Source organism: Zingiber officinale, chromosome 5B (assembly GCF_018446385.1).
Source record: "Zingiber officinale cultivar Zhangliang chromosome 5B, Zo_v1.1, whole genome shotgun sequence".
NCBI classification, from domain to species: Eukaryota; Viridiplantae; Streptophyta; class Magnoliopsida; order Zingiberales; family Zingiberaceae; genus Zingiber; species Zingiber officinale.
Window position 1 is genome coordinate 98836401 of NC_055995.1, and position 11642 is coordinate 98848042.

General features: G+C 39.8%; 2 protein-coding genes across 4 annotated transcripts; both read left to right on the forward strand.

Moving 5' to 3' along the window:
• Positions 1–753: 753 nt before the first annotated feature.
• On the forward strand, positions 754–4616 carry LOC121985149 (UPF0496 protein 1-like). Of its 3 annotated transcripts, none has more exons than XM_042538440.1 (3): positions 754–887; positions 1062–2519; positions 4349–4616. In XM_042538440.1, exon 2 carries the CDS (start codon positions 1287–1289, stop codon positions 2505–2507), a length of 1221 nt encoding a protein of 406 aa, XP_042394374.1. In that variant the 5' UTR covers positions 754–887; positions 1062–1286; the 3' UTR covers positions 2508–2519; positions 4349–4616. The 3 variants fall into 3 exon arrangements, with proteins under 3 accessions (XP_042394374.1, XP_042394375.1, XP_042394376.1); XM_042538441.1 differs by having other exon boundaries at positions 842–923; XM_042538442.1 differs by lacking the exon at positions 754–887 and having other exon boundaries at positions 930–2529.
• A 742-nt stretch (positions 4617–5358) lies between these two features.
• On the forward strand, positions 5359–9426 carry LOC121985150 (GDSL esterase/lipase CPRD49-like). The gene is made up of 6 exons (XM_042538444.1): positions 5359–5744; positions 7538–7615; positions 8352–8492; positions 8565–8644; positions 8717–8866; positions 8949–9426. Exons 1-6 carry the CDS (start codon positions 5634–5636, stop codon positions 9160–9162), a joined length of 774 nt encoding a protein of 257 aa, XP_042394378.1. The 5' UTR covers positions 5359–5633; the 3' UTR covers positions 9163–9426.
• Positions 9427–11642: the final 2216 nt, after the last annotated feature.

Genomic DNA, 11642 nt, shown 5'->3' on the forward strand with positions numbered 1-11642 from the left:
TGTCTGATCAACCTTGACCCATCTGGATTTCTCCTGCCTGGCTTCACTCACCAGGACTTTCCCAATTGCCTAGCTTCACTCACTAGGTCTTTCACCTGGCTTCACTCACCAGGATTTTTCTCCTGCCTAGCTTCACTCACTAGGACTTCCTTCTGTCTGGCTTCACTCACCAGGACTTCCTTCTGCCTGACTTCACTCACCAGGACTTTCAGTCAAGTATCCAGTCAACCTTGACCTACTTGACTTTCCTTCACAATCTTAACTGGTCAACTTTGACCAAACGGGAATTGCATCAACAATCTCCCCAAATGAACAACTGCACCTGCATTGTCCATATCATTTAAACCCAATATATTGTCAAACATCGAAACTCAAACCAAGACTCAGGCTTGGTTAACCAGGTCAACATTGACCTAGGAAATATTGCACCAACACGGATGACATCACACATCTCGCAAAGCTTAAAGAAGCAGACACCATGCCATTCAGCCATTTAATTGATTTGATTTTGCATGATTTCATGGTCGAGAAGTCTAAGGTTCGATCCTCGGAGTGTCATTATCTAAGATTAGTGTCTCGACTATGTACTTTCAGTTATGTATTTGTATTTATTTCTCTTCATATTTATGGGACCGATTTTAGGGGCCGCTTATATGACAGTTTCATTTTTTTTTTATTTAATTAATTTGGTATAAGAAAGGGGAGATCATTATATATATATTAAGGTTAATTTAGGGGGTTAGTAGCAATTAAGGCTTTCGTCTGGCTGAAGTCGGTGCACGCGGAATGGCCTCGGACACGGTTGCTCCTTCGTCTTACTCGTCGTCGACCTCCATTGACTCCGTGCTTTCCTTCCTGGAACTTGCAATAGTGAGGCAGAGGAAATGGTGAGACATTTCTCCGCCGAAGTTTCTTTTCCGTTGGTAATTTTACAGGCTCAACATCCCTCCGCGGCTCCGCCCGTGCTCCCTCTTTGCCATCTCTTTCTCATTGAGTTTCTGCATTTATAAATTTCAGCCTTTTGTGTTAGATTTTGTTAACAGCGCTTTATTTTCTTTTAGAATCTGTGCGTTTTCTACAATTTTGGTTGATCTCCTGCTGTCAGTAGTCCAGAAGCTGTGCACAAGGAGGGGTTCTGCTTAATCGGTGTAAAAGGTGGGATTTCGTTAGCGAATTCATCGTTTTTCTCCGGTTTTAATCCCCCTTTTGGCCAAAGTTTGGATCTTCCTTTGCAAGTTTGAGGGTTTTAAAACCCTGTCCTTGGAGCATTATTCATCGCGCCCGAGATGGGTGGTCGGCTTAGCAAGAGGCCCAGCATGAGTCCAGGCAGCCTTGATACTCACGGCGGAGGCAACAGTATCCGTGGCGATGACCAGGTTAATGATGACGCCGTCGGTCGGGCTGATGCAGTCCAGAATGGCATCGAGTACTCCGATGAACTGAGCTACTACGAGGCGGCATGCCACGCTGACCCAGAGCTTCAGTCCTTCGACTCCAAGATCCAACAGCGCACTAGCCACGCCATATCCACCCTGGCTCTCGGAGTCGAGCTTCGCTCCATCTCCTTCAACACTCTCAAGGATTTGACGGGCCACCTCTTCGAGACGAACAACGAAGTGGTCCTTGCTATTCTGAAATGGAAGGACGACATCTGCAAGAACGCTGAGCTCTCTGACCTTATCGACGACTACTTCGAGTGCAGCATCAAGACCCTCGATTACTGTATTGAGCTAGAGAAGTGCCTCAAGAAAGCTCGCGATAGATATCTGATCATCCAATTCGCTCTCCAGCACTTTGAGGTGGAGGACAAGGAGAACAATGGAGTTGAAGCTGAAGAAAATGTTAAGAATTACACAATGACCATAGAGAAGTTGAGAAAATTTAAGGCCGCTGGCAATCCATTCACTGATGAATTCTCTCATATCTTCCAATCTGTTTATAACCAGCAGCAGTTAATGCTCAATAAGCTTCTAGCGAGAAAGAAGAGGCTTGATAAGCAGCTAAATTCGATACAGACATGGAGGAAAATGTCAAATATACTTTTTGTAGCTGCTCTTACAACTGTAATTATATGCTCTGTTATTGCAGCTGCTATCGCTGGGCCTCATGTTGCAGCTGCACTGGCTGCTGCATCTACAATTCCGATAGGTTCTATGGGAAAGTGGATTAACTCATTGTTAAAGAACTATCAGAATGCTGTGGGAGCAGAGAAAGAGCTTCTTATTTCGATGCAAGTTAGGACAAGGATTTCTTTAAAAGACCTGGATACAATAAGGGTGCTGGTTGATAAGTTGGAGATTCATTTCAATTCACTGCTGGAAAATGCAGAATTTGCCCTTAAGGATGAAGAGGTAGTAAAGTTCGCAATTGAAGAGATCAAGCAGAACTTGGAAGTGTTCATGCAGAGCATCGAGGATTTGGGAAAGGAAGTGGATCAATGCAGCAGGAATACAAGGAAAGCAAGAACGTTGGTGTTAAAGAAAATTTGGAACCTCCCAAACAACTAGAATTATCTGTTGGTAAGGCATGGTAATTGTTTACTACTTTTTTCACTTATTTTTTGTATCCAATTAGATTTAATTATAAGTCTTCTAATAAATTGCAACCATAAACATGTCAAAACCAAATTTCATTAAATAAAGCATATTGTACATGTATGAAAATTGGATGATGGAATAGAAATGGAGGATTAAGTTTGCTTTGTGTTAATTGAAGTATAGCTTCATTTTGAACCAATGCCTGACCTGTTGACTTAACCCAAGCTTTTCTATTTCATAATTGTGCATCATCAGTTCATGTTTTTCAATTTCATTTGTAATCAGCATAGGATTGAGTTAAATATGCAACTAGATGGCAGTACATTTTGAATGGATATCATGAATTTGCAAAACTTGTAAGTGATGAAACCAGCAAAGATTGTGAGAGAAAAAAACATGACGAGGTTGATAGAAATAGAGGAGAGGATTGTAGCAGTTGGTCTACTGAGAATGAGGAGGGATCTGGGAGGGACGTTGTTGGTTGAAGATTTGGGTGAATAAAGAAGCAAAGGGACTGAACAACAAAGATGAATGAAGCAAAAGGAATCAAAGTAGTAGAGACGTGTCTTTCAGGTTGCAGAATTGAGGTAAGGAGCGTTGGTAGGTGAACAGAAAAATAGTATTAACGTCAAGTTTAGTAGGGGAGGGGAGGCCCTTTGCTACATTGATCCACAGCCTCCTCCTAAGGGGGTTGAAAAATTTATGAAAGACTCTAGATACCCAGTTGACAGGGATAAGTTATATTGTATCCATCAAAACAGAAACTTTACACTCATCCCTTAAGAATTCTAATATCAACATCCATATGTGTGTCAAACTAAATACAAGCTAATCAAACTAAATGAATAACCTGTACTTTGTGTCAACACTGCACTTTTTGGACCCTCTTGGTCCCATTTGGTCACCTGATAATTAAATGTGTTTTAATATAGCTGAGCTCAAGTGACATTTCTCCTAGTAGTCCTCTGACGTGACCTTGTGATCATTCGACTGTGACTACTTGCAGTTTTCGCAATTCAGATAAAACTTCAGAAAATAAGTTGAAACTGCTGATATCTAGCAAGTTAAACAGGATGAAGAATGGAGATGCTAATGTTTTGTAACAGGGGGAAATCGGGGATACAAGTGTGTGCCATCTGGGAAGAGGAATGTTCAATATTGAAATATCAAATTGAGTGAAAATTTAAGAATCTGTAACCTTTATATTGATTTAATATTAATTATTGGGTCATACAATATATTCTTTGATTACAAGATGCTACTTGTAGACATGCCATTTGGAACTCCATTTCGTCTAGCTGACAAGAAAATAAGATCAACCTTTAAACAAAAACAAGGATGATAAGAGAACAGAACTTTGCCCCTTTTAGAACACTAAATGGATGCATAATGTAAATATGAAAGACTGGAGGCATGTGATACCAACTATTATGGTCAAAACTAATCTAGCTTGAACCTTAGTTGAGTTCAACTAGGTTGAGTTGACGTCAACTCTTTAGATGAGGTAGGTTGGGTTTGGTCAAATTGCCAGCACTCAGGTAAACTGTATTCCCATTACTGATAATTATGGATGCTCCTCTTCATGTGCAACCAGCAATTTGTGCATTCTCATGCATGAATAACCAAGTTGAAGAATTTAGCAAGCGTGATAATGAGCTTTCCATTACAATTCAACAGAAACTACATACTCGATTAGTAACGTTTATGATACTTTCTATGATCATGCATTGTTGCTCAAAATCTTCATTCTTTGAACTGGAATCACCTGGTTGTCCATTTTTCAATCTAAGTTCTTTCTGTTTCATCTGCAGAATTTTCTATAAGATTGACATTATTGAAACGCAACTTGTCTTAGAGAGGACTACAAGAGAGAGTCTTGCTGATTTTGGAGAACAATAATAGACATCTGATGCAGGGCGAAAGCTCAAAAAGTGGCTTCCAGTTGAAGCTTGACATAGTACTATAGTAGTTGTTGGAAGATGATGAATCATGTTACTTATATCTCGTCTGGTCTTTCTTTCCTGTTAGAACTGGCTTAAATCGATATTGAATTAAGGAATCACTTGGTGTTGAATCTCATGTCCATCTTTACTTGCTCAATAATTTAATTGCTCAATATTTTGCCCTCAATGAATCCTTCTCCGAGATCCCCGCATAGTGAGAGTTTCTTGCGGCAGGTTGTTCTTTTTTGAATAGTTTACTCTCAAGGCATGTTTCCTAATACTACTCGAACTTTTGGAGGATTATTAGTTGCCAAAGTTGATCTTCTGTGGTGTTAATGGACTAACTTCCTTTTTAGTGCTTATTTGTGCAATATTGGCAACAGCTTAAGCACTAATGTAACAATTTATCAACATCCCATCTCACCTTATAGCTTAATCTTAATGTCCCGAGGTTATGATGCATCAAGAGGATGTTAAATTGTCACTTAGACCTCCACGGTTCAGATATGATATGATGTATTTATAGAGATTTTTTTTTAAATGGGACATGTAATTATGAGATGTTGGGATTTTGGGTTGCTTAGCCTGAGTACTTTTTTATTTACCCCGTTTACCCCGAAAGTCAATAGAAATATTTTCTAAGACTAGATCAGTCATTCCAGATCCACTTTCACCTGATTCTAACATTTTTTTAGCTTAATCTTAATCACTTATATTTTAGACGTACATAATTTGAATTCTGCTTACATCGTAAAAAATAAAATAAAATTAGAGCTGTTAGCTTAAAATGTCTGGTGATATAATATGAAGAAGATATTTTAATCTTGCTGTAATCATTTTAAAAATCTATCGATATAATTAAAATTAATTACATCTCGTCTAATGGGAAATTATGGATGCGAGAATGCAATCTCTGGCGGGAAGGCGAATCGGATGATTTGTGCCCAAATCTAAGTCGACCCGATCCGATAGCCGCAGCCTCGACGAGTAAATGCGAAGAAAAGTGTTGGGCGGCCCGCCGTACCACCTGTTGAAGCCTCCTCTCGCCGATCGGTCCCCTTCCATCCTCCTCTGACCACGATTTCCATCGATCTCGATTCCGGTCCCTGTCCCGCGTCGAGGAGAAGAACACGAGCCGAGGCGGATAGAGGAGATGGTAGGGCCAGGCCGCCCAGTCTTCGTGCTCTTCGGATCTTCCATCGTCCAGTACAGCTTCAGTAACGGCGGATGGGGAGCAATCCTAGCCGACGTCTATGCCCGCAAGGTACTCGATCAATGCTCCTCCTAATGATGGTATCGTTTTGCAACTTGATATTAGAGGTTGAGGCAGCTCAGAGATGGAGACTTTTCCTGGTGCTGGTTGGCATCCTAATGTTGAAGGAGTAGGGAAAAAATAAGGGCAAAAATGAAAAGGGCATCCCTTATTTTTAAATCATCAAATGGGTGCTCCTGTATGATTAGTATCAAAGGGGCACCTTATCACCTTTAATATACCCATTTATGATTTATTGAAAAGTGAATATTTCTAGTGACAGTAAACTTTAGTAATTGGGAAAAAAAGTTATTTTAATTTCTCATGTAATTCTAGACCTACTACAGGCAAATATTAAAATCTTAATTGAGCAAAGGTATATTGCAGTATATGAAATTCTCAACCCAACAAAATATTTCCAATCAAATTGTTCACTTTTGCTAATTTGGCTTTGAGCCTCCATCTCTCCCTCTGCAGAATAGTTACTGACAATAATAGCTTTAGTAGCTACTAAGGTTGTAGAAACTCTAGTATATGACCTGAATGCATTGCATTCTGATTAAACTTAAAAAGATATGCCAGGATTCACTTTCAACTTGAGATTCTATGCATAGTTAACCTATAGAGATTATTAGCCCATGGATCCTTAGAGGATTGGCACATACATATTCTTCATTATTTCAAATCCAAGTCATCGTTATCGGCAACAAGGGGAGTGAAAATCTACACTTGACCTTTTAGTTAGGAATAATCTTGTTTGCCTTTATGGGATGGCTTCTCTTGATCGTTTTTCAAGGAAGGATCTTGCTTGCATCCTGAAAATTAAAACGAGTTCTTGCACCCTTTCAATTCAGCAAATTAAACTCAACTAGTTTCAGGAATACTCAGGTTGCAGCTTCTTCAATATTTGCTATATTCGCTAAGTTGTTTCTCACGGTTTTGTACATCTGTTGACGAACTCTCACCTCAATGCATGTGAATTTCACGTGGATGACTAGATTCATTCATTGGTAGTCATATAGTATGATCTCTGTATATTTTGCTTTGTGATGTTAATGAGAGGTGATTCTCCAAATATCCCACCTTAATGCATGTGAATTTCACATGGATGACTAGATTCATTCATTGGTAGTCATATAGTATGATCTCTGTATATTTTGCTTTGTGATGTTAATGAGAGGTGATTCTCCAAATATTAACTTGGCAAAAACCTCTTAAACAAGAGAGAGAAAAAAAATCTGGGAACAAGGTAAAAAATCATGGATCTTGGAGGTAGTAATCAAACAGACAAATGGCATAGGTTGAGGTCATATAGTATGATCTCTGTATATTTTGCTTTGTGATGTTAATGAGAGGTAATTCTCCAAATATTAACTTGGCAAAAACCTCTTAAACAAGAGAGAGAAAAAAAATCTGGGAACAAGGTAAAAAATCATGGATCTTGGAGGTAGTAATCAAACAGACAAATGGCATAGGTTGAGAATAATAGCACAATTCCTTGAATTCCCTTTTCTATCAATCTTAGGTATGTTAGGAATTTTAATTTTTTAATCATTTTATTGGTGGATTTATTGTCATTCAACTTGAATTACCCTGTTTCATTTTTTTAAATACAATTATGCAAAAAGATAGTTCACCTTCTATAGCTGCTTTTCAATATATATTGTAAGTTTCTCCTCCTATATCTATTTTTATCTTCCGACAATATTGACTTTGCAAATCAATATCTCAGATTCTGTTGGTTTTAATGTTCAGTATAATCAGTGTCTCTCTTGATACTCTTTTTTTTTCTTTATCTAATTCAGGCTGATATTTTGCTGCGCGGATATCTTGGTTGGAATTCAAGACGTGCTGTTCAAGTAGTTGAAGAAGTTTTTCCAAAGGTATGATGTTTTGTTCCTTCTGTTTGTAATGATGTTGACTTGCCTGAGTGATAGTTTAGGCAGTTTCAAAAGCATAATCATCTATTTGTATCATAGAGCACTGGTCTTACTTCACGCTGTGTTCCACATTATTATTTTTTGTATACAATGGGTGAGTTTTCATGTAATTATGCTTCTATATATGATATTGAAGAACATGGGAATCTTTTGACAATGCTACTTGTGCATTCATTTCTATTGCATCCAGTAAATCTATAGATCATCCATATATCAGAACTGTTTATTGTTATCTGTATGCTTTATTCTGGCTTTTGATGGGCAATGAATGCTACAATCCACGTCTAGCATCTGAAGAGATTGGTGGTTGGAACCTTTCCAATCTTATAGAACAGCAAGAATCATAGAGTTTGCCAACTTTAATAATTTCTTTTAGCTGATCCTTGCTGTGATTAAAGAGCATAATAGAGAAGAAAACGTTTACAAGATTGAATATTTAGCTTCCTTGACTTGGCCTAGAACTGTTTGTTTTTCTCTGACATTAAAGATGTCACTTTCACAGTTCTAAATGATGCATCCATTTATTCTGCATGTTTGGCATAATATCCAGGTTCCATGTGAAGCCTTTCCAAAGATTCAAAATACTTCTGTTATTGGAGAACCTGTCAGCATTCTTTTTTTAATTTTTATCAGTGGCATTGCAACAACCGCAAACTAACACACTTTTCTTGTGTTTTAGGATGCAGCTGTGCAACCTTCTTTAGTGATAGTTAATTTTGGTGGCAATGACTCAATGGGCTCTGATCCATCTGGCCTAGGTCCTCATGTGCCTCTCCCAGAATATGTCGAGAACATGAGAAAGATAGCAACACATCTTAAGGTAATCATACAAGGCATAGGCGACCCTATTTTAACAGCCTATTATATGAGCTAACACTTATTTTATATTTAGAGCTTATCTGAAAAGACACGCATTATCTTCCTTACTCCTCCACCAGTGAATCAAGAAATGTTTCGCGGCTCACAAATTGGGTATCATATTGATTAGACATTTCAAGTTATTTGTTTTTTTTATATATATAACAACTTTACTTTCATGTGCAGTCCTTTATTAACTCGGTTAGTCCGGACTAATGAGTTGCTTCAGATGTACTCTGAAGCTTGTATAAAACTGTGCAAGGAGATGGACATAAAATTTATTGACATGTTCAATGCAATACAAATGAGGGATGACTGGGAAACTGCCTGTTTTACGTAAGTCTTGTCTCGTTTGCCATTCTGTTTTTCTTATTCCAAGGCAAATATTTAGGACTGATACATAAGATCTCCAATGCAGTGATGGTATTCACTTGTCCTCCGAAGGAAGCAAGATAGTCGTAGCAGAGATAATTAAGGTCTTGAAAAATGCTGGTTGGGAGCCTTCTTTGTACTGGAAATCCATGCCAACAGAGTTTTCGGAGGATTCGCCTTATGATTTTATTGCTTCTGATGGAGTTAAAACAACCAACATTTCCAACTTGACTACTCACAGAGAATTCCAATGGGACTAGGCCTGGAACACCCTACCAATGAATAAGGTTATTTCTAAATGTGTTAAGAATGAAACATCTAACTGAAATAATTTTGCAGAATCAAACTTGATGCTTGAACTGCATCTGATGTCTGTGATTTTATCAATGGAAGCAGGAGAGAATAGCAGGAATAGGTAAGGACTGAACAAATGGGGAGGGGGCAGTGAGAGATAGAGCATGCCTTGGTGTTGATGATGTAAAATACCGGAAAATAAGAAATATTAATAAGGGAATTTTTCGGAATTTTTGGAAATTTTTCGGGAATTTTTCGAAGCTCGTATGGACGAGTTAACGGGAACAAGAACGGGACCCGGAAAAGCCTGTTTAGGTTACCCCATTTAAGTAAGGAAAAGTTGATTTTTCCTTTTCCTTTTTAAATTCTTTTTCTTTATCTCCCTCGCCGAAAACCCCTCTCCCTCGCGAGCCGAAACCTTCTTCCCTTGCCCTAAACCTCGCGTCTCCTTCTCCCTATCCCTCAGCGAGCGATCTCCTTCTCCCACTCCGTGTGACAGCCGATGCCCTTTCTGCCGTGAGATTTCGATCACTGGCCGCCGGCTCTCGGTCCCCGATCGCGACCTCGCCGGCCTTTCCTTCTCCTTTTCTTCGAGCGTCGGCCACCAGGTCCACCGGGCTCTAGCCGCGTCGCTGTCACTCCGACCCGACGCCGAGCCTAAGCACCGACGCCCTCTCCGACAGCCACCTCTCGCCACCACCGAACCTCCTCCTCTGCCGTGCCCTAGGTTTGAGCTCACCGCCGGCCTTGCCTCCTTTTTCTCGGAGACGCCCTGTTCACGGCAGAAGCAAGCCCTAGATATGAGCCCTGCCGATCTTCGGTTGCCGGCCATTGGAATTTTTCCAAGCCGGCCAAACATTTCTGCCCTAGACATCACCACTGGATCCTCCTTCTTCGCCACCAGCCGCCGACAGTGAGGAGAACAGGGTGTAGCGAGTTAGGTAAGGCAAAAAGGGGTATTTGGATTTTTGATTTGGATCCTGTGTTGAATTTGTTGGTTGATAACTATGGTACTTGTCACTGTTTTCCCACAGCAGCTTCTCCGGGTCTCGACAGTAAGTTCTTCAGGATTTGAGCAGCACTGAGGCATCGGAAAAAATTTGAGGTAAGGTTTAGGGTTTTTGAGCTTCGTGTATATTGATTAGGTATATGTTGGAGATTGGTAGATTGGATTAGCTTTAGATTTTTAATCTCATGTTATGATTAGGGTTAAGGAACTAACCCTGGTGGACCCACTGATTTTATTTAATTAGGGTTCATTAATTTTGTTGGATGAATTAGTTAGATCCAATTTAGAACTTCTTAAATTGGATTAGAATTTAATTTGGCTAATTGTGGTATGATAGAATTAGCTAAACTAGACCTTATGTTTAATATACAGGACCTTGACGCGAGACGAGTATCTCGGAGTCAGATTTGGACCATTTTATCGGAGGCGGGTACTTTTGACTTTTTGTCTTTGATATGCTTAGTAATGAAATTAACATGTTGCATTAATTATGTCCTTTATTTCTTTCGGTTAATCACTACCCAAATCTTGGTACATGCTTGATTGATTGATTGATTTGCATCTCATGTATACTTTACCTGTCTATACATGCTTATACGGGTAGTGATGTACCATGCTTCACCATGTTCAGGACCTAGGTTTTTATACCTTCTGTGTACCTTTGATTCGATATGATTCGTTGACCTAGGGTGCACTTTTCTATATATATGGATTAGGTCAGGATGTTTATATGGTTATTGTCATGCATCATTTGCATGATTGCATGCTGTGCGATAGTCCGCTCCATTATTGTTGAGCACATCGCCAGTTACATGGATCTGCACACACCACCACTCATGGGTTAGTGGTCGATTCAGGATGAGTGTGTTGCAGCAGGGACTCTGTTAGGCACCGTTGGTCCGCTCATGGGTAGTGTGACACAACGAGTTATCCGGCAGGGATTCCTCCCCGTCATCGTGTACCGGGAGTTGAGAGCATTGCGCTCCCCCATCTATGATTTGGGGTAGGAGGATAGGTGTACTCGACAAGATCCCGTCCACTCGGTCACTCATCGGGAGTAGTGACGACAGTGCACGGTTGTCACACCCTACCCACTCGGCCTCACTATGGTGTGAGATGATCGACTGGCGTGAGGGGGACGGATCATTGGCATCATATGCATGATGCATTTATTGCTGTGTTTGTGGTTCCTGCATTTATATGCATATTATTGGATACCTATGTTTGACATGCATGGATCCCTATACCACTCGGACTGTTTGACCTTATACTCAGGATCTGGTTATTTCACTCCTGTTTACTTCAGATGCATTTTTATCTTTCTTATCAGGAGACTGTACGCATGATTAGTGCTAGGTGTTGTTTCTTTACTTTGCATATCAATTGTACCTGCTGAGTGTTGGACTCACCTCGCCTCCATTGTTGTTATTTTCAGGT